This window comes from Grus americana, chromosome 1 (genome assembly GCF_028858705.1).
Source record: "Grus americana isolate bGruAme1 chromosome 1, bGruAme1.mat, whole genome shotgun sequence".
Lineage (NCBI taxonomy): Eukaryota > Metazoa > Chordata > Aves > Gruiformes > Gruidae > Grus > Grus americana.
Genome location: NC_072852.1, coordinates 88,666,936 through 88,690,694, shown reverse-complemented (window position 1 = coordinate 88,690,694; position 23,759 = coordinate 88,666,936). Strand labels below are relative to the sequence as shown.

At 42.6% G+C, this 23,759-nt stretch overlaps 1 protein-coding gene across 2 annotated transcripts; it reads right to left on the bottom strand.

The window, feature by feature from the left end:
- Positions 1-960: 960 nt before the first annotated feature.
- On the bottom strand, positions 961-23,572 carry NAA50 (N-alpha-acetyltransferase 50, NatE catalytic subunit). Of its 2 annotated transcripts, none has more exons than XM_054834972.1 (5): positions 23,371-23,572; positions 8,978-9,114; positions 8,391-8,510; positions 7,356-7,422; positions 961-4,910 (listed from the first exon to the last, which is right to left on the bottom strand). In XM_054834972.1, the coding sequence occupies exons 1-5, from the start codon at positions 23,376-23,378 to the stop codon at positions 4,730-4,732; spliced, it is 513 nt and encodes a 170-aa protein (XP_054690947.1). In that variant the 5' UTR covers positions 23,379-23,572; the 3' UTR covers positions 961-4,729. The 2 variants fall into 2 exon arrangements, with proteins under 2 accessions (XP_054690947.1, XP_054690956.1); XM_054834981.1 differs by having other exon boundaries at positions 8,978-9,111; positions 23,371-23,570.
- Positions 23,573-23,759: the final 187 nt, after the last annotated feature.

Genomic DNA, 23,759 nt, shown 5'->3' with positions numbered 1-23,759 from the left:
AGTAGTTTGAGTACAGCTAAAGTTTTCCAGCTTCTGCAGCTGCTGGTGAGGCCAGAGTGGTGAAGGTTGCACTCCTGGTAGCAGTTCATCCCCGCTGTGCCTTCCAGGCCCTCCAGCAGAGGTCAGGGAAGACAGCTGGTACCAGCAGCTCAAGACCAAAGTCAAGTTTCAGAGCCTAAGCTTTGCTTTTGCATGCTCTCCTAATGAATGCAGCGACTCCATCTACTGATATAGCAGTTTCCAGAGGAACTTAAATAAGCAGATAGAATATTTATATGAACAGACTACAGAATATGCTATAGAATACTTGGGGTAGTATTTCTTTTTCCTCCAGAAACTGTACCACAGTACAACTTTATCACTTCATAAATGGCACTTCAAAGCAGGAGAGGAACAGAAACTACAGACAAAAATGGCTTTAACAGAAGGGACTGGAATAGTTGAGAGAGGTGAGTTTTACTTATATACCTTTCTGAGAAAGGTCAGTATGGAAGAGTACTTGCTGCATCTTAAGACCAGTTACTTTTACAGGTACAGACCATAGTTTTTCAAAGATTGTTGTTGTCATCAAGATTTGCAATAGCTAGCATTTAATTTGAATACTTAAAAATATTTAACCTATAAAGCCCAAAACACACAGTTCTTGATGCTTGGTCTGTTTATTTCAAGACTGCTCACTAGTCAACGCAAAAATATTCCAGGACAGTTCCTCTTCTCCCCACCACCCCACAAGACAGGATTTCTGAGAAAAGGCTTATAACTTCAAGGAAAACAAACAAACAGACCCCACTCTCCTCAGTTTTCAGACACCCATGGCATTCATCATAGCAGCACAACTCACGCTTTGTGTTAGAAACTTTCCAAGTTACACAGTTTAAGAAACATCTGAGGAATATTCTATATCTGTTTTCAGAGGGAAACAGCTGCTGGACTGCAAAAAAATGCACGACAAGTCGTAAATGACATAACTCAAATAGTGCACGTTTATTCTGAACGGTATTTCTAAAGAGTTTGAGAAAAAACAAAAACATGCTCCTGATGTACAACAAGGGCAATGACAGAGATTAAAAATGGACCGTCTTACTGTAAAGAATTTGCTCCCCCTGCAACTTAACTTGTAACATTGAGAATGCATCTGTAAATTACATACAGCATACCTTTGACTAAATCTTAACTCAAGAGACCAGGGGTGGTCTTAGCCAAATTAATCAGGAAGCAGTTGTTGCAGATTCAAAAGAAACATCCAAGTCAGCAAACACTTACAAAACACAGACTTTGTGCATAGCAGCTGACCCTGGATTACAACATTGGGGAGAATAAAACAATTTGGGGGATCAAATTTTTACTAGACACAGGGCACCATCAAGATTTAACAAAATATCACATAAGTTTGTTTCAGTTGTAACAGTATGTCATATTTAGTTGGCAGGTTTAACCATTAGCTGCATCATGTAAACTCAGCCAGTTTCTGTATACACAAAATAAAATCTCTCCCTTCCCCCTCCCAAAAATGAGGGATATCTCTCCTGGATGATTCTTTTTCCCCTGTACCATGGTTTCCTCTAGTAGGAGTCTTTTCGTTGATAATATCTTCATACTTCAACTGATGTATGACAAAACCAGTTGCAGAGATTCAGGAATAACTCATATATACACAATTTACACTCTAAAACTGTTAGTTGCGTACATTTTTCTTGCTAGATCTTCATCCAGAACAGGAAGTGCTGGTTTTTTTTTCCCCACTGAAACTCCCAATTTTTAAAGATCTAGTTGTTTGTAAGCTGCTATTTTCAAGCTAAAAGGAGGTCCTGCTGCAGCAACAAAGTAAGTGAAGTTCTCTGCAGTAAGTCCATACTTCACACAATTTCAGTGTCTCTGGGTAACAGCACTAAGATACAGCATTCTTCTCCCACACTCAACACGGCTGATATACTAATAAAATACAACTGTTTGTCATCCAGAACTACTGACCTTCACTCGCCCTTATCCATGTACAGGGAACACAGCTCTCCTCGAGATTTAGATTAAACCTTGTATTCAAGATTCAACAACCGTTTTCCAGGATTAATAGCCTGGGAAAAGGAGGCTTAGATTTGTGGTTACTCTCTCTTCCACCTCCTACAAAACGTTTTATCAGAAGTTACAATGAGGCAGGTTTGCTGTGGAATAGGAGCTTTAAGAATTGTTTTCAGGGATACATTCATAGAATGATGGCAGCCCAAAGCAAAAAGAGACAGAAACAAAGGTTAATCCAAGTAAGTTCAGACATCAGACTCGTACTTTTAAACCTGAAGGAAAACTGTCTGTGAAACACACCGATTTGTGGAAGCCTACAACAACAGCAAATCCTAAGAGTTCATATCCCCACACCCATCTACCCAACCCAAACACTTACCACTTAGTTCTAGAAGAATGAAGAGCACTTTGCTTGGCACCAGAGGCAGCTATGGTCTGAGTTACAGCTGTGCTGCACAAACATCCTCACATACAATACTATCTCTCTCCCTCCACATACTTCTCTTGGTTTGGTCTACAGATGGCCAGGGAAACTATGTTGGCATACGACAAGCTAATTGTGCTTCAATACATCCCCTTCTAGAGAGATGCTGGAACCGCCAACATAACCAGTGCAAGCAGGTCCTAGCAGTACTATAAGGTTTTGTCAAAACTAGGCTGCCTCTGGCCAAGGAAACCGTTTGCGTCTTTCTAGCCAGAATCTGCCACAGAGTGTTGCAAACACAGGTGCTTAGGCCATGCAGAGGGGCTTTTGTTGTTAGCGATCTGCCCATCCCCAAGACTCAATTAGTGCAAACCCAGCAAATAGGAGTAGCCATTTTCTGGCATAGGTCTGTCAAGATGCACTCCAACAAACACTACACACCTCTGGGAAAGGAGGAGTAATTCTGGAGCAGCTTGTATAGTCACCACTCAGGTATCAAAGACCGCATAATGTGCAATGAGGCACACTGTCCCTTGCCTCACCACGACTCCCGTCTTCAAAATCTTGGTTCCCAAGTCGCCCTTGAATGACTGGACAGCACCTATTAACCAGATGTATGCTGCAATGTGCACTATAGGTTGGAGGCTTTCAAAGTGGATGAATTCAAGATGCGGATTTAAACTTTAAAAAACAAACAGGAAAGGAACGCAGTTCAATATCTACTTGGGGGATGGGGCAGGTTGGTGTTGTCTCAGCTCAGTGCACTTTCCCAGGTGCTTGGAGAAGACTCCAAGCTCAAGTTGGTATTTGTATTGGCATACATAAAATTGCTGGCAACTGTGCATAGAAAGGAGCACTGATATTCACGCAAACACAGCATGAAAGGATGCAAAGCAGAGCTTACTAGAGTTTACTGTAGCTTTGAGGTTACAGTACTAGGAAGAAGCCAGTCAGCCTATTTTCCAAACCCATAAAATGCTCTAATATATGCCGCTTTCTCCAGTGCTCCATGAAAACCCTCTCACGAGAGAACTGCATTATTACCACTGAACAGGGAAAGAGGAAAAGAACCTTCAAAGGAGCAAACTGTGCAGTTCTAAAACACCTCCTCCCAAAGGAGCACATAAACACAGCAAGCCAAGCCAATCCCAAGCAAATCCAGGAGACCCCTGCAAAGCTATGTGATTAGGGTCAGATTCATGTTTGCCTTCTCAGCCTTGCTGCCTGGTTTCCTCAACCTTTGCCTCATCTCAGATTTGTCACCACAGATTTAGTAGCTGTAACAAATTTATCTGGAGACGGGTGCTTGCCTTATTGGATCAAAGCTGGTAAAGTGGTCACAGTCACTTTTCCCATCCCAACAACACAGATAAAACTAACTCTCAATGAGCCCTACAGCATTTCACCCATTTTTAAAGCAAGGGTCTTGTTTCAGGATTCATATTTTACAAGGTTACTCTTGCCAACACCAGATCTAGCTCTTACTCTAGCAGAAGTCTGCTGGGAGTTGGGTAAATGAAAATAAGAAAAAACAAAGACCACTCTAAACCCTCCTCTCAGTCAGTTAAGAAGTGTAGCACCAGCTTGGGTGAGGAGTATTTAAAAAAAGCATTCAAAAAAGATCAGCCCAGGCAGAGTGAAAAGGTATGGTAAAGTAGCCTGCCCTTCTCAGCAAAAGTTGGAGGAAATAAGTCATACTCAAAAATACTGGGAAGAACTAAACATGTTTTCTGAGGTGGGGGGGAATTAAGAGGAAAAGTGGGAAGTACTGAAGTAACATTCAAGGGGGGGGGGGGGGGGGGAGTAAAGTACCCTGTAGGTTATAAAAATAACACAATAATGTAGGAGTCAAAGGACGAGATATTGCTTTTCCTTTTTTCCCCCCATTGGATTTACATTCTGCTTACTGAAAGAGATAATTCTGAAGGAAACTTGTCATCAGGATAACCTGCTGAAGCCCTCCACACCTCAAACTTAAGAGATCTGCACAGCTTTTCCCACCCCCCCAAAAAAACCAAACCCAAAAAACCCAAAACAAAACAAAAAAAAAAACCAAAAAAGAAAGGAGAGCTCAAAAAGAACCCAACCAACCCCAAACATGATTGGACAATCCTTGGAAGAAGCATTACATTTTGTTGGAGAGAGGTCGAGAAAAAAAAATTAAGAGGATAAAGGGGTGGAGTAAAAAAAAAAAAAACAACCAAAAAACTCAAAAGAAAAAAATGAAGAGGCCTCTCTTTCCTTATTTGGCGACAAGCAAGTGCAAGAAAGTGTTCATTGGGGTTTTGTTCAGTTGTCGGTCTTTTGCACATCTGCGTTCTGGCCAAGACAAGGGGCTTTGAGGTTTTTCTGCAGCACATGAGCATCTGCGGGCTCTATCCTCTTGTAGTAGTTTTTCTTCGTCTCAATGATCTCAAAGCCAAACTTTCTGTAGAAGTCAATTGCGGACTCATTGCTGATCTGGACATGCCTGGGACAGAAAGGAGGATAGAGAGACAGGTATCAGAACTTTCTGTGATACAGTATTCTGCCTCCACGCTCAGAACGGTCAAAGACAAGATAAGAAAAGGAGCTATCTAGAGACAGGAACGACGGTGTGAGTTCAGGACTGGAAATTTTGGTCTTCCCAAATCAATCCTGAGCTAACACACAGCTGCTGGACAGCCTGTGGCAATCATTCTGAGAAGTGGCAAATGTTTCCCCTCAGAAAAAGAGACACAAATGGCAGAGAGACTCTGAAGCATTACTAGCTCGGTAATTTAAATTTCTCTTAATCTGGAAGTGACAGTTATTTTGTGGAAATACATAACAAAGTTTCACTGTAGAGCCAATTTTAACTTCCTGTAGTGACTCTTCTCAGGTGACCAAAACAGTTGTCTGAGTGATGATCCTTACACACTGCAACACAAAACTGGCAATGGTGTCTGATAAGATTTTAACTCCTTGCTCACTAGTAACTACACCCGTCTCTTCACAAAAAGCTATGGCGGCACAAAGCAGCCCTATGGACTGACAAAGTCCTTTCTCCTTTTATCTATCTCCCCCAGAGTTTTACGGATCTTGCTAGCATATTCCAAGAGTTTCAAAGCCTCCAAAACAAACAGCCATCATTTCTTCATTCTAAGCAACTAGGATATTCATTTGCACAATTTCCATTAAAAAAAAAGTTTGGCTCAGCTAAAGGCATTCATTAAACACTCCCAAAATTCAGTGGACACTGCACAAGCTCATGAATCACTTTGTCATGACAACATGCTGCATAACTATAGAACCAAAGCAACTCTGGAAGCAACAGCAGAACAAAAACAAAAGATGTTTGTGTTAAGCCCCATAAACATCAAATAGCTAAAAGGAAACTTCATAATTACAAATTTAGCCACTGATATCAAAGCTGCATAGTATGTTCAGATAGAAGATGCACAAGCAACAGACAAGTAATAAAATCAATGGGCCACTAGAAGAACTTTGTTAGGCCCAACTTTGGGGGCTATTTATTGTCATCCCAGAATTCTCCTCTGGGAAGTGGAAAGAAGGATTATGACGGAACTGTTCCTTCACTGTGCACGCAGTGATGTGCAAAAGCAAAAAGGAAAGCCTGTGCCAACTAGCAGGCATCTCAGACTTCGTTACGACTTCTTCTGAGGCAGGAGAGCAGGAATACAAGCCACGAGCAGCTTTACTCAGACTCCTCTTTAAAACACCTGTTCCTCGTACAAAGATGGCACGAAGCTAGAACAGTAGAGGACTTGGAAGACTTTGCACCTCATGGCAGAGGTGGACTAAGCTTGAGGAGAAAGTCCTTCCATTTATAGCGATACCAGTGTATGAAACACTCCCCACTAAGCATCTTCAGCGGTCCTGGCAAGAATTCAGGGTCCAGTTCTGTGGCAGCGTAAGTCCATCCAAGCTGTACCTGCTGTGGGATTCTCCCTACCAGTGCACTGTGCTTGTACTGGCGTAAGCAGGCACTGATGGACAAGGAAGAAGCTGGCGCAGAGAAACAATCTGGCCAAAAACTGCATCAGCTCACTTGTTATTCACACAGACACCAATGCACAGGAAGAAGCAGAAGTGTGCAGCCAGCAGCAAAGGGGAAGCAAAGCTTTGGCATCTATGGATTTCAGGCTCTATTTCTATATGGTTCTATTAGGATGGCGGTGCTCTTGTAAGCAGCCCTGTCCTCTACCCCAGTGCTTGTTCTTATGTCTGCATGCTTATATAGACATACAGTTGATTAAAAAAAAACAAACAAAACAAAAACCCCAAACAAACAAACCAAAACAAACCCCTAAACACCACACACAAAAACCCAACACCATCCCCCTAAACCCAAAACAAACATCCAGAAATAAAACCGAAAACAGCTTCCCCAGCTGGGTCCTGTCATTGACCTAGTTTACTGTATCGCTGCACAAATAGCTGACCTGGCAGACTGCAAGAATGGGAATAAACAGTTGGGCCTTGCTACTGAATGTGAACCTAGAGTGCTTGCAAGCACCTCTTGATCTGATGTTCTAACCCATACAGTACTGTTGTAAAAGACAGCAAATGCATCAAAACTGCATGCAAGACTTGCAGTGTTTTCCATTCTGAGGATGACACTGGTAAAAAAAATTGTTTCACAAATATTTTTAGTCATACAGTGTAATTCTGCTATAAAACATAATTTTGTAACTAAACTACTTTCAAATTCAGCAAATTTGCAGAAGCTTTTCTAAAGCAAGCAACCTTTTGGTTTTCTCAGCATCACACAATGAGCCCAGAATATGACCCCTAGCTTTCTTGCTAGTACTTCCAAGATGTTCCATGACCCTACTGAAATACACTAAAAATGCTCTTCAGTCTCCCTCCCTTTGCTCCCATATATGCCTCCATAATCTCTCAAAAAATGCATGAGCGTAACTCATTTACTTACAGATAGATGTTGTCAAAAGTGCCATCTTTTTCACAGATGTTTAAGACATGATTCAACATTTTAGTTCCTGCCAAAAGGTAAAGAGATACTTAAGAAAACCAGAAGTGCACAATCAAGTCTGTACTTAGCTAAGGGCTTTCTTGAGGGGAGGCAGCTTAAATGAAGGTAGGCTAAAGTGACAGAGCTGGTGAGAACTAGGAAAGGCAAATAAAACATGGGGTATGAGTATTTCACTATCTTTCTGACTGCTCACAAAATTTAATTCATTATTTCTTAGGATCAAAAAAAACCCCAACAACCAACAGCCCAGAAGCATACTTACAAAGCAGCTTATTTAAATACTAGCTTCAAGGTCTCAAACTCACCTCAAACTATGGTCAAAAGAATGTATAAACCAGTGAGAGCATTGGTTCAGTTTTTCTAATAAAGGCCTAGTAAAATAATTTAAAATAAAGTTATCTTTTCATTCCAGTTTGTGAACGCAAACAGATTACTGTAAGGTCTTGAATTACTCTGGCCTACGGATTTGCAATATGGAGAAGAGAACTAATTTCAGTATAGACAGAAAGGAGATACTACCCCTGAGCAGCAATAATCAGTAGTGATAAAGACAAAAATAAATAGGAAAACCCCCCTTCATTTAGAAGGGTGAAGAGATAAACCAATGAAGGAATGTTGAGTTCTACTTATACATGACTTGCATACTGGCTGCGTACCTCTGACAAATTATTTCATATCTCTGTGCATCAATTTTCCCATCTGTAGAAGCAGAGCATTTACATCACAGTATGATAACATGATTAAGATTAAAATAATCTGAAATCCTGAATTAGAAAGTTCTATAAAAAGTCGATTTCTGAAAGGCAGGAAAAAAGAGCACATCATAAGTCATACTCTTTCCCCAACACCCCTTCCAAAGAAATCAGTGGTCTGAAAGTGTATTATCTTGGTTAAAAATCCAGAAAGAGCATTTAGAAGGCTGCACAGCAGTCTGGCTGCTTTGATGACTGACATACAAAAGAAGATCCTCCTTACCTATTCCTAGCCTTCGGTAGGGTGCCAGGCATCCGAGTGTCATGATGTATAGTCTCTTCTGGTTCTGGGAGTGATCCACCCTACAGCACACTGCTCCCACTGCAATATCATTGAAATAGGCTGCCAGGGAGGGAAACAAAGTGTTATCAGTCACAAGTCTCAAACCGTACATACAACTCCCTCATTTATGCCCTGTATCTTCCTTCCTTCCCTCTTGCCAATTCTCCCATCCAGATAAAATATCATACGCTGTGGCTTAACACTTGGAGTGAAGTTACCAGTGGTGCTCTGACACAGTGGTTGGCTTATTACAGTTCAAACCAACTAGCAGTGACATCAGGAGGTAAGCACACATATCTCAAGTTTTCTGCTGTAACAGAAAACATGCCTATTCCCAGTAAAATGGAATCTATTTAGAACACAAACCCTCTGAGGTTGGGAATGTGGCTTTTAGAGCTACCCAAACAGTTATTTTTCATTATGTAAAACAACAAAATACAAGGATCTGCTCTTCAAAACCATTATGGATAGCGATGATGAGCACTTCTGCTACCATAGCCCACAATTACTGGCAAGAACATTTGTACCTAATTTGGCTAGTTCGCCAACCTCCAGTACATCCTTGTAGAACTTGTCATTGTAGCTGACAGGAAAAATGACCTGGTTTAGCCTCTTCAGCTGCTTAATGTTGTGTGGCGTCACATCTCCCAGCTCGATCCGGCTACTGGAACAAATCAAAACATGCTTAACATCTGACACACTGCAAAATTTCTAAGGACACCAAAAATTAATTTTATTTATGCTTAGAGAACTGACCCACCTAATAATCAGTTCATTACATATTTGCACTGCAACATTCAACCCATATAATTAAGTCTTCTGTTGGTGGCTGATTTAACTCCCAAACCCAATTTCAGTCGGTACTATACAGTCAGAAGTTTCTCAGGCCACACTTAGTGTTGACGTACCATGGTATATGTGTGGTTTTATTGAGTGGGAGACAGGAGAACACTAATATCTGTAGGATTATTTGCTTTAACTTTATCCCATTAATTTCCTCACTGATCATCAAGATCACAGGGGGAAAAAAAAAAAGAAAAAAGATGGGAGGGTCAGGAGGCTAAAATACAGACCAAGAAAATGAAATCCTTATTCATGCTTCAAAGACAACCTTAATTTTACCACCTATCAACGTAAAGCTTATGCTTAGACAAAGATTAAGTCATTACTAGGCATCTGTCTCTAAGAAGCAACAATACTGTATGCAGCAAACTCATATTAAGCCTGTGTGCCACTCTCAAGGCGATACACATATCTATTGTGATCATCACTGAAGTCATTCTTCCTGCTGAGAGCAGAATCAGAGTCTTAAAACACCAGTACTGCACTGAATTATACTCAAAAGAAACAGAGCAAGCTTCTCCCTTTTCTAAGACTAACCTCCTGACAGAAACACTACATATATAGAAGCAAATAAAAAAATTAGGTGCTCATATTCCCCAAGCCAGCTTCTTGGGTGCAGGTAGACAGTTTTAATGAGGACTACAAGAATGAAAAATAAAAAACCCAACATAATTTTTTTTTTTCCCAAATGGTCAGCAGAATACCTAGGCAGGTACAAAACCAACGCATGCCAAGTTAGAAACACACACAATTCTAGGTTCGTCCCAGCCTTGTTTTACTGAATACATACAGGCAACCAGATTGTTTTCTGCCCAAACATTGGTGAAGACACTGTTTGACTTTTTTTTTTTTCCAAAAAAAAGTCAAATTACATTTTCAAAAGGCAGCTAAGATCCTCATACACCAGGCTTCAAAGTTCGTTCTAGTAACATGCACCAGCTGCTTTCCATCCCCAATGCCTCTTTTGCCTATGCAACTTGTTTTTTCATATAGGTTGATGCCTAGGACACAACAGCCCAGATTAACTTACATAATACAGTGAAACAATGAAGAGATAATAACCAACAGCGTTTTTCTTCAAGAACTGTACCAAACAATGTGGAGTATGGTCTGTCTCTGCTTTATTAACTGACCTTGATTATACATTAAAACTCCTTAAACGATTAGTACTCCAGATATCATATTAGTTTTAGTTGTTGCTACCAACAATGGGTGATAAATATACAATGCTTTCTAGGCATTGTACTGCAGCCTACAAAACTATCAGAAAAAGCTATAGGAATGGAGCCTTTAACGGTTACTTCAGGAAGCGTAACTTGCCCTCACACCCACTTTCTGCTTTTCTTTTACAGCAAAGAATACAGTCTTCAGTTCTGCAAAACTATTTCAACCTTATGTATCGAGGATCACCACTGCCCACTCTCTGGTATAACACAGACCAGACAATCTCCCTAGTGAGCCCGACAGAAACTAAACAATTTCTAAGTAGGGCCTGCCTTTTAGAGAACCATCTAGCATTAACTAATGGATTGTTGATGATTTTCTAGTTCTCCATCAGATTAATATGTTCCAGTTAATTATTCTAACTACTCAGAATTAATGGATGGCATTTACATATTGAACTTTGCTGACTCCAAAGTCTAACATTTCGTCACACATTTGCCAAGGAGATTAAAAAGCCCTATGACGTCAAGCATGCCATGCCAGTATGGGAGCTTGCAAATTGTTCCAGGCAGCTCTTCATCTTCCCCCTTCCACACTGAACACGTCGATCTTTTTCCCCTCCTCAGTGCAAGAGCAATTGCTAAGCCATGAATCCTTGTAGTTTACTCCTGAGCTCTGCCCAATTGTAAAGCAATCTCTCGAGAGACATCTCACTAGAACTGGACAGTATGTTCTCCAATAGTGATCTCAACAATGACGGAAGCAACAGTCTCCATATTCTTGCATCTCATCCATGTCAAGATACCCAGGCATACTACAAGCAACAGCAATGGGATATATTTCTAAAGTTTCTAGCTATAAACCACTACATTGTGCTGAAATAGTCTGCAGCATCTATTTTCCATGACTCCCACCACCACCAGCCTTTTGTTTCACAGCCTTTCCCATTTTCTAGATTAGTTTTGCTCTCAGTATTAAGATTTCTTTCTTCATGTATCACTGCTTGTGCAAGTCCCTTTGATAATTATATTCCAAACAAAGTAAGTACTGAGCTAGTAAGGATGATCTCCTCACACCACAGAAGTACTCGCATTGTAAACAAGCAGACTATCAAATGATAGTAAAGTTATTAGATGGTGGGGTAACTGTAATACTTGTTTTAGGCCCAGCTTAGCACAGCTGTTCAGCCTAGCATGGCAAGGCTTCTTCAGGCATCCAGAAGGGAAGTTGTGCCCTTCTCTCATCCCAGCCAGCAGTGCTGCTACCTTTTCTCGCAAAGGGTAGGAATAAAACCGTGGCACATGGGTTCCTGGGTGTATTTGTATCTGGAAGAGAGTTTTGCTGGAGTAGAGGACCTCAATAATCTCATACTAGGAGTGAGGAGAAGACCCAGCAGCCTCTTGTGCTGCAATTTGCATCAGAGTGGAAAGAAAAGAAAGCAAGTCTCCACTGCCCAGTGAGATCAGATTAGCTGCAGAGTAGGAGGTCAGTAAGGGAAGAGAAAAACCTCACATTCACACTCAGTCCCTTGAAAGCCTAGAGTTCTTGTCCAAAAGATTTAATTGTATATTAACCTTGGTGATACTTTTTGTATCAGCAGATCCAAGCTTCAGCAGATTAGTAACACTAGCATGAACTCTTATGATGAACTGATGGCAAAGCTGTTATAGAGCAAGTCCCTTTTTATACTTGAGCAAAAATCTCTGACATAGGCAGTGTGTTTTCTAATATTAGTAAATAATTAATTTTAAAATTATGAAGCAAGAAGTCTGGCATTAGAAGACAGTCACTATGGAATACCTCTGATGACAATGCAACAGGACAAAGATATATTGTTGGGGCAGCCAGGACAAGATGGCTGAGAAAGAGGCTATGGCCAGAAGATGGACCTTCACCAAGAAGGTTTCAGACAGGGAACGAATAAATAAATAAATGCAGAAGCTGAGTCTAAGGCTGCTGGTGGCTGCTGAGCCACAACATTACCTCTGAGGTTGGCATCAGGCCAGAGAAACAAGTTCCAGTAGTAGGTGGCTAAAACGTGCTGTTGACAGATCTCTTAGAGCCCTGGGGGTGTCCCCCTATCTCTCTCACCCCTTGCCACATTCATTGCTGCCTCCTCCCATCTCCTTCTGCCTCCCTCCTGTGCTCTGTCACTAGCTGTTGCCTTGTTCCTTGAGAGTTGCACCAGTGATTTATCTTGGAGAATGATAGGAAAAAAGTTTGAGAAACACTGCAGGTTATGCTAAATATGTCCGTTTAAATAGTATGTACTCAAACCATAAACTGCTTTAGTATATAGCACTAGCTGATTAAATCAGCACCACATCTATTACACACAAAAACATTTAATAAGCAAACTAAATGAGGACATGGAAAGGAAGACCCACATCATGAGAGTTCATCACTTTGCCTGAGGACAGCATGGCAAAAGTGTCACTAAGGCCTTGAGTAAAAACACAAGGAAGCTGGCACTGCCACTGAAAGCAGCGGTCTTGCTGTCCCTGAGCCACTCATTTCCATCCTCTTGCTGGCACAAATGTTTGTGCAACAATGTGGTGAACCAACCCCAATTAAAACTAACCTAGCCAAAAGAAGAAAAGTTTAGTTTTAACCCACATCAGTTCCCTGATTGGAGTTTTCTGCCAGCATAAAGCAGAGAAAAAAAGATTGCCTGAGGCAGAACTGGTAGGTTCTTGAGCAGAAGTGCCAGCCTACTCCAGTTTAAAGTGGAAGTACTGTGCAAGAGCAGCACAGGGATCATTTTTGTGCTACATCTTATCATTTACCAAACAACATGCACTTTGAACATAAGGACTTAAAACTACCCCAGCCTCAAGAGATCCAAGACAAAGCACCTGTAACAAAGGACACAAAATGGTCACTCCTTTCTTTTCACTGGAGTAATGGAAACAGCTTTGGGGTTTTGTTTGTTTGTTTAATAGCTATTTACAAGTAGACCGGCTTTTTCAAGTTACCTCTCAGCCAAATCAATAGCATAAGTTTACTAAATCAGCTAAGGTCTGATTAGGCCAGTCCTGTGCATTCCAGCTCAGTATAGGCTGACCAGAAATACCTATCCTCTGCTGTTGCAAAGAAAAAAAAAAAACCCCAAACAAATCCTAAGCTCAAATTAGCATATGGAGAACAAAGATGTGTACAGGGTCTGAAGTGCCCAGAAGGGACATGCCTTAACAGATTATTTTATTCTATTATTCCAATAATATTCATAAGAAGATAACAGACTTATTACTGGCATCCTACATCTCAAATAGCACTCCATGAGCAATCAACAGTCAACTGTACGCACCTTAGGTGGCAAAGCTTCTGGACCAAAGTCAGCCACCCCATCCCAAGCAACTGTTTTTAATATGGATAAATGAGGGACTCTTGGCGCATCACGTCAGGCCTCTTATTACTACAGCGCTCTACAAATCCATATGCTTTCCTAGATGGCATACCAGCCCTCTGAAGCCACTTAGACATCCTCCATTGCAAGGCTGTTCCCAAGCTACCATTATGCTCATAGTTAGGCTTTCTTCTGATTTCCATTCTAAACATACTCAAGTTCTACCCATATGCCATCTCTCATTGCTCATTAGCCTCAGTAGTCAGTGGGCACCAATACACCTGACCCCACATGCCTTTTCAGAGACCTACCATGAACTCTTTATACTTTCCTCCTTGTAACTAAAGCCAAGCTCCTGGCCTCTGCCTTTAAGACTGCCTCTTAAATCCTACAATTGTCATACTAGCTCTGCTTTCCATTCCTTCAGATTAATTTTCCTTAAATGTGGCTAACCAAAACTGCCTACAGGAGTGCTTACAGCACCCCAAATACTTACTACTGCCTTGTACAACAGCAGTAAGTTTTTCCCATCTCTACCGGAAGCATTTTCCTGACATATCCTAGGATTATGTTTGCATTTCTCACAACTGCAACATACTGTGACTCGGTTACTGAGGAAGAAATGCACTGAGGCATCACTAGCGAAGGGAACCAGTTTCTGGTACGTAAGGCTGCTGTTTGTTAAAAGTGCACAGCGACACTGCCCAGCGATGTAAGAGCGGAAGTGAAGAGTGATCCATGAAATCCCTGTGGAAGTGGGACTTCAGAGAGGTGACATGCAGCAGTTACTGAAGCTGGATGCAAGCCCAGAACATCAACATTAACGGTGCTGCTCTTACATGCCAGTGCCCTAAGATCCTTCAAGCACTTGCTAGGAAAAAACCTCGCACTTTTTGTAGGACCAAATGCAATCCGATTAGTCCTATTGCAGCTGCATTTCTCTGTCTGCAAACTACTGCAGGGCTGTGATTTGAACACTATTTTTCCTGTGATGTCTTAAATTCAGACTGGAAGTAACACAGGCTAAATGAGACATTAGCATTTGCTTATACTAAGGCCGCCTTTTGCCTTTCACTGTATATTGAAGGAGAACTGCTATACAGAATGATAGCTCAAGACAAAGCCAATTTCCAGAGTTACACTTCAAGAAGAAACACAAATTCAGTCCCACGGAATAGTAAGCGTTGAACACAAGTTTAGAACCAACATCAGGGAGAAAAAGGGGGAATTCCAAGTTTCTTAATGCTGTAAGAATCTCAGTCTCATTCAACTTTAAATAGTGCAAGTCTCTCCCCAGAGGGATGTGCCTGACTGAAACAGATCTCGGTGTAACTGATAGCTAGGCTCAGGCTTATTGAAGGCATCTGGCATGCTAAATTTAGCAGAGCTGTATCTGCAACTTGCAAAACTTACTGAGGTATTGTCAAACAGTCAGGAGGGGAGAAAAGGGCCCTAACAAATTAGAGGACTTCAGAGAAGGTTTGTCACCCGCTAAGCGGCCAACTAGCTTTATTGCTTCTATTTTGGCTTCCAAGTCAAAGCAGGAGTCTAGACAGGATAATCCACTCATAAAATAAAACCAAACCAGAGCTATGAAAGCTATAGACCTGAAGGGTGTGGCTTTGCTTAGATTCAACTCCAAAGCCAAAAGAGCCTCTCTAGTGGTTTTTTTTGGGGGGGTGGGGTAGGGGGGTGTGGGGGTGTTGGGGGGTTTGTTTGTTTTTGTGGGTTGTTTTTTGGTTTTGTTTTTTAAACAGATGAGCTGTCTTGCTAGGCGCACACGTTAGTCTAGTTCTTGTGGGCAGACCGGTATGTTTTCAATTATCTAGAAGATCTGTAGGCTGTAAATCTACTCTGCTTCACTTGTCAGAAAACCAGAAGGATAAGTACAAGCCTAGCATGCAAAAAGTCTTACCAATTTGCTTCTGAGCCCCACTGATCTTCTTTAGCCCCACTTACTACTGCAAACATGTATTTGCATGACACTTGATACCCTGGCTGGAAGTTACCCCCAGCTGTGTGCTGGACTGTAGAAGGGGACAGCGATGTACTGAAGAAAGCTAAGCAATTTTAGAATCAGAATTAACAGAAGACATCACTCAAGGCTTGAGATTCAAAGGGATCTCAGTGCAAATAGGTTTCACTGGCGTGTGTTGTAGTTCCCCAAGACATGGTTCAGACCCTCCTCGCCTATCTCCTTTATAACAAAAATAATAATAAAAAAAATATACAGCGTGTTACAGTCAAGGTTTCTTAATTATATTTGGATAATTCACTTTGCTTCAACCTAGAAAACCTGACACTGTACAAAAGACTGGCCAGTTCTCACATACAAGAAACACAGTTATGCTACAATAGCCTCAGTTTTCCCAGCTGAAACCTGTTCTTCGAGAGTTGTACTAGACCTCAAATCTAGACTCAACTCTTATCTCAAAAGAAAAGACAACCCTAAAGCTAAAGTAGCAGTGCAATCATGAAGCATCTTAGATGTCTGATTTTGCAAGGGGGAGACAGTGAGGTCATTTCAACAAGTGTCAAATAAAAATAAACTTTCCCAAGAAAATTGAAAGCTATCTCATTCTGCAGCTGGATACAAAAAGCAGGAAACTCCATGCCCAGCTGACAGGATTTTCAAACTCCAAAATGTCAGAAATAAATGTAATTGGTCTAGAACAGAAAAGCAACCATAAATACATCACTTACCTGTAACACTTTGCTGCTTCAGCACCTCATGAGGTAAAGGGTTAGATATATCTGCCAATCCCAAGTGCATCAAAGTCAGGTGAAAGAGGAAACAACTTGCCTGCGATCATACAGCAGATAAAGAGCTGCCAGAAATCCTACCTCTCCATTGCTGGTCTAACCACTTTTCATTATTAGTCAAGTAAGCTCGTAAGACCGTTCAGATTTTGAACCACGCAAAGCAAAAGTACTTTACCAGTTTGAAACAACTTGGCTGAAAATTAGTTTTGTGTCTGCATTACCAATACCCTGAGACATCTCACAAGTTACCGCCCCTTTTCATACCCTCAGTGTCCCCAGATATAACAATTATAACCCTTACTTGCCTTCCAGGAGATCATGAACCTTCGTTAATTAATGTTCATGAAGTACCTGATGATCCTCAGGTGAGAACAGAGGCTTACCTTCAAATTCAAAATAGAAGCAATGCTGGGTTCACAAAGTGCCTTATTTACATAAATCTATATAGCTCAAAGGCACTTCTTGTACTTATGTTAGGTAAGAAACTATAGAATTGACATATTAGGAGGAAGGCATTTATCTGCTTCACACCGACTATTTCTATAAGTCACTGAAACACCTTTCTTTGCAAATGCCTGTGTCCATTAGATTAGCAGAGAAAAAATGGCAGGTTATTAGAAGCCTCCTGTCTATACTTCGGATTTCAGTCCCAGGGTTGGTGGGTTTTTTGAGGTGCTCAAATCATGCATTATATAAAGAATACACTGTGAAAAATGAACAGAACTGCTACGTTTTACGTGCCTACCTTCAAATACTTCTAAGGCAACAATCATTGCAAGCACCTAATATCAAGCACAAAAAGCTATTTTTCTCCCTTTACTTTTCCCAGTTTTGCATAAGAATGTTCTCAAATGAAAATTTGTGCTAAAGAGCTACTTTTTAAAAACCAAACAAATCTCTTTTAATTGCAAGTTTCAACCTAATTTGTGATCTATACTGACAAGAACTTCCATGTAAAGAAAACTTTCACAAGCCTTAAACTGCTGCCCTGGATCTCACCTCATACTCTCAAGAGAAGATAAATACAATGGTCAGATGGTAGAAATAGGAAATTTTTTCAGGGTTCAAGATTCTAGTCTGCTAAGGGCCAAAAATCACATGGAGTCTGGAAAAGAATGAGGAAAAGGAAGAGGAAGGCCAAGCGAGCTCAGGAAGCACTTCATGCATCAAGATATTACCATGCAGCACGGTATTTTCAATCAATTTAAAAAAAAAATTACTCCGCCCCCAGGAAAATTCAAATATCTTACTCTTAGTCACCTAGTGACAGTGTTGTGGAAATGGTTTTGGCTCTATTTTCTATAAAGCCTCGTTTCATTTCCTTCCCATAATGAATTAATTCAATATGCTTTGACACAAATACACAGTTACCCCATTTCAATGCTGTGCTTCTCCGCTCTCAGGTCTTCAAGTCCAAGAGTCTCCAAATAACCAGCAATTCTTCTATGCATAGACTGCTTCTCTCTTCCCCCCACCCCACTTCCTCACCTCAAATCTCCCTCCTGACAAACTTTTGCTGCTTTAAAACTCCCACATAGGTCACTTCTTCCCTTCCCCTTTCAGCACGGAGCAAAAAGTAACCCTGACATTCCCTGCCTCAGAGCAGAAGGGATGTAAGGAGGTACTGCACTTCTCTCTTATCAATTCCCAAACAAATATAATGATTCGACTTCTCCTGTCCTTTACTCCTCTTCCGGGTAAAAATATCTAGCGCCTTCTCAGATTATTGGTCTGCACAATTCTAATGCTTGCCAAATGGGCAGGCTCTTCAAGTTCTGAATCATTTCCACTTGGATAAAAGTATTTTTTTGGCTCAACCATCACCCATTATTCCCCATTTTAGAAGAGATTTAATGTGGCAAAGGAGGATGCATCATTTCTCTTGTCCTCAGGAGATGGCAGCAGAGTCTGTGGTATTTGCTGATTAACTAAACATACTACATTTTTCACAGAAACATCCCAACCTAGCAAGCCAATCTATATACTAACAAGCCACGTATACATGTAAAAAGAACAGAATGGTCAAACACCACGCAAAAGCCAAGACTGGGTTCTGAAGTGCTTCAATAAAATGGCTACTATCCCTATGCTACCTTCCTATCCTCCCAATCCTTCCTACTTCATGGAATGTCTTAATCTGGTTATGGAATTAAACTTGAAGTGGTAAGCGTTATAAATTAGGTTAAAGTACCTATAATAAACCACATTGAGTTTTTATAAACTTAGAAGATATTAAGCTATTTGTAAGCATGCACATAGGCAAAGTCTAAATTTACCATCCATGAAATTAAATGCAGAAAGTATAGCTCACACTTTGACATTTCTAGGCTCAGAAAAATCCTAAAACCAAACAAGGATTTTCAAGCTCAATTACCTTTTTTTGTCCTGCCTCCAGTGCATATAACAATTCAGCAGTTTTCTCATAAACTTGGAACTTCCTCCCATATACGTTAAGCTTAGCACTGTGCCTTGCAAATGGAAACAAACCAACAGTTCTGCACGAACTCTGTAATACTGTAACTCAGGAGAGTAAAGAAAAAAAACACTTCCCTGTTCTCATGAGAAACACATACAGCTTCAGGACCTTGAAGGGTTTACTTCGTGAATGCAGGCAAAACAAGCAGAGATATCAGAACTTACCCATAACTACTCACTGTACTTTAAATACACTATTGTTATTTTTCTGTTATGGTCAGTATTCCCCAGCTGCGATGTCTCTTCTACAAAGGCAGCTAGAATAGCACTAGCCTACAAAGCCTCTCAGTTATGAAGTTCTCTGTGGCAGCAGCTACCTCTTCTGTTGCATCTAGTCTGAAAGGCTCTTCCGCAGCAAGCCAGGACCCTTGGAAACTACAAAGCCTAAGACTTAACTGCAACACATACAAGTTTAGAGGCAGTCTCCTACAGAAAAGTAGTGCACGTTACTTTCTAAGACAGCAGTGTAACACACAGCACTCTGCTCCCTGTTTCAATCAGTTTTTCATCACGTGGCTAAACGTATGCTGCCACATGACAGTCCCACAGGTGTTTCCCATCAAAACTGGAGAGGAGTTTGGTCAGCGTGACAAAATAACACACATGCACAGGAGCACAGGCACCAGGCGCTGCTTGTAAGGTGCACTACGTGCTCTGTCTATGGGCTGACACTCCTGGTCACACAGCAGGTACAAGTGTACAATGGAGCACGCGTGTCCTGCATTACACCCCTTGTGTAATGTGATTTTTAGGTAAGGACAGCAGGGAAAGGCTGGATGACTTATTCTCACAGGCTTCATCTGAACTGAAACAGGTCAGGAAAGCACCCTTATTATAAGACATCAAAAGGCCACAGACAGCGACCAGCAAATGCTTCAGAAACGATCCAAGATTTTCTGTTTTCTTTCCTTAAAACCAGTAGCATAACAACTGTAATGAAAATACAAAAACACGGAGCAACAGGTGAATCAACACTGCGAAAGCAGTGAAGCGCAGGGAGTATTATTTACATCTGTTCTACAAAAACAGGCAAATTACTACACACAGTAGAACCCAAGTCCCTCCCACTGGTATTTTTCCTTGTGCAAATCCAGTTCTAAAATAGATTTTCAAATTCCAGAACTAACAATAACAACATTTAGGAATACAATAAATGAAAAAAAGAAATGAATCTCTAGAGAATCATGAAGTTCACTGACAGAACAGTGAATTACCTCAGTTTTTCAACTCACATTAAAAAAAAAAATAACAAGCCTCTAAACTATTAAAATAATTCAGAAGATGAGGATAGAGTGAACATAAAGCCAAATATCACAAAAGCAAGTGGGAGGTAATAGCAATTACAAGTTCAGAAGCCGGTCTTTAACTCATCAAATAAAAGAAAACCCACAAAATTTTAAGCAGCTCAGAAAGCAAAAAAAATCTTTCACTGTCTCTGAAACTAGAGGTCCTCTATAAAAGAAGTCACCTAATCTCAAATATCCTGATGACAGACACTACAACCCCCTGTGCATTATTAACACGCTGCTATGTGCTATTTTGAATTCAGAGAGCTAAGAAAGAGGGCTGCAAGCAACGCATGCTGACTACACAATCTCTTTTAGATCTGAAATTTCAAAACATCAGTGAACTTGCTCATTTCTTTTTTAATTCTTTCTCTGCCAAAGCAGACTGTTTGTAATTACAGCTGATGTTATGGGTCTTAGTGGTCCCAAAATTATCTCTGCACTTTGTGGTGTGGGTTACTATGCAACGCATACACTCCCAGAAAAAGTTGTCAGATGGAGTCAGTTTGTTCAAAAGAACTGATCCACAATTTTGGATTCAATACTGAAGACAGATCAGATCCCTTCAAACACCACATTAGTTTCTGTATATTGGGAGTTGAAGCTTTAGATCTATTTTTGGATCTATCTTCTGACAGTACTTGTTTTTAAGGGATCTTCTCTGATCTTTGTAGCTTGACTAACAGTTTGGTTTTGTTCCAGAGCACCCTTATGTAATTTAGTATGTTCCTTCTGAACTCTTTTGTCTAGTGCTTTGATTTTCTCATTGTATTTAAATTGGGTTATTTTTCAATTTGAGTTCTATTGGCCTATTTGCCTTAATCTGAATTTTTAGAGAACACCTGGATTCAATATGAATATTTTTGATTCTGCATAAGAACTTGCTGCATACTGCTAACAGTGTTTTGACAAGACAGAAATATGCTGCTCTTCAGAGAGATGGAGTACCAGAAAAGCAGAAATATGCAAGTACAGAACCCAAAAGGATCAGTTCTCAAGTTGAATCGGTGATAAACCTGCCTGTAAGTGAAAGTAAAGTAACAGAAGTAAAGTTTGGTTCTCTGGAAGCAGAAGGGAGGGGCATGTGGGTTTTTTTCCTCCATAGCTTTTTATATAAAAAAAGTTACAAAAAGTAAAAAGCTCCCCAAAATGTGAACTCCTGAGCAGTGCAAGCAAAGCCATGGCTCAGTCCTTTGGGGAACGCCGCAGCATGGTGGACAGCTCTGGCTGCAACCTGCCAGACCACCTCTGTGGCTCCAGCCTGACACACCTGGGTCACTTTCCACCTCATGCATCCAGGCCCCAGTAACCCTGTCCCTCAAGTCACGACTGACGTGTAGCCAAAGCGAGGCTAAGCCGGAAAAACACAGCAGAACAGTCAATGGAGGATAAAAGGAAACCCAGTTTTGTCAGGAGTGCTGCTGAACAACAACCGTGTCAACTGTCACTTCAACTTGGCTGACCAGTGCTGTTGCTCTTCTCACAAACTCTGTCATGCGCATTATAAGATGACTAAGAGGCAGAGTGCCCTGTTTCATGCAGGGTGGTGCAAGCGAATAAAGGATTGCCCGATATCCCAAACACACCTATTTAATGTCAGCTGAGAGTCAGTTTATTTGCAATCGTCTCTCAACTTCTTTCAACAGATACCTGCCAGCCCCTCACGATGTCTGAAGCTGCTTAAGAAATAGTTAAGCTGTAAGAAATAGTTAAGTATCTGTTATCAAGCGGTCTTGTTGTGTGACCTCACCCCAATTGCTAATAAGCTAAACCCCTTACCATTTCTTAGTAAAAGCTTAAGTGCTTCAGCTTCCATTCACCCTGCCTTAAGCTGCCAAACTGGAATAATAATACCCAGCATTGCATAACACCGGTTTCAAGGGGATGGGTTTAATACTCCTTTGAGAAACAGCTGTGGAAAACTTCCCTTGTGCGTATGAAGAAACTGAGGCACGGAGTGGAAGGATCATGTTTTGTGGAGCACGGGTGATGCTGAAATCAATAAACATTAGGTGATTTAACCGACATTGAAAAACCTGTCCCAAAGTGACCTGTGCAAGGTCAGGCGGGTCATCTGCCTCCAGAGCAGAACTGTGACTCTAAAGGCCTCCTGTCTCACATTCAAACACTGCACCTCGCTGCCTCTACTGAGCAGGAATTCGAGTGTTTCAGCCAACCACGCCTGAAATCTCTAGGTTTTCAAGAGCCCACCGAGTAGTGAAGCCAGGCCCAAAGCTGTGCGCCACAGAAATCAGACGCAAAACACAGCTCGTTTTCATCCATCCGCGTTGTACAGCCTTTAAGCAATTAAATGCTTAAAGACTTAAGCCAACAGAAGCGCTAAGAGGATGTTACAACCAATAGCGCTGCAAAACTACTCGTCCGAGGCCGGCAGCTTTTTCTCACAGACCCAAGAGCGCTTCTTCGCTATCGCCAGACAAGCAGGAAAGACCAGCCAGCATCCCCCCTGCCGACCGCATTCTCCGGTCGTTTTGCGGACAGGTAGAGCCCACAAGCCGAAATCCCTCAGGAGCACGATGAGCTGCTGCGTCGCACCGGCTCAGCGGAGCAGGGCTGAATAGGGGGAGTTCTCACTCCGGCAGCACAGTAAGTGTTAAGGCGAGGGGGGCTCCGGCAGGGAGCTCTTGCTCAGCTGAAAGGGCACCACCGAGCAGCGAAGGGACCGCCGGCCTCCCTCTCCCGAAAGGGGCTCCCCTGACACCACTCCCCCGCAGCCCCTCTCCCAGACGGCAGAAGGGACGCAGCGACACCCACCCACCCCCCCCGCCGAAGCGAAGGCGGTTGCCGGCGGCAGCGGGGGTGGCAGCGACGGCGGCACCACCGTTCGGCCCCCCCGCCTCCCACCGAGGCGCGGCGCCACCCGCCCGCCGCGCCTGGGCCGCGCCGCCCGGGCCCGCCCTGCTCCGCTCCCCGCGCCGCCCGGCGGCGGGCGAGGCGGCGCGGCCGAGACAGGCCCGGGCGGACGCCGCCGCCCTGTCACGGCCGGGCCGAGCCCCATGGGGCGCGCCGGGCCCGCACTCACCCCTTCATGGTGCGGCCACGGCCTGGCCGACACCGGCGTCCGCGCTGGCAGAGTGCAGGGCCCGGCGGTGTGAGTGCAGCTCCGGCCTCCCCCTCCTCGGCCCGGGCAGCGCGGGCGGCTCAGCCTCCTCCCGCTCCCGCGCCCGCTCCACATGGGCCTCCGTCCGCCCGTCCGCCTTGTCGCCCCGCCCCCGTGACCCCTCACCTCACGCCGCGCGCGCGCGCGCCCCCGCCCGCCGCCTCGCCGGCATGACCCCTCACCCCCCCCCTTCCTTCCTGCCCCCACCGCGCACGCGCCGCGCCCGCCTCTCGCTTGGCAGGGGAAGGGGGAGGGAGGAAAGAGGGGGGAACGGAGCGACACCGCCCGGCATCCCCCGCGTGACTTGGGAG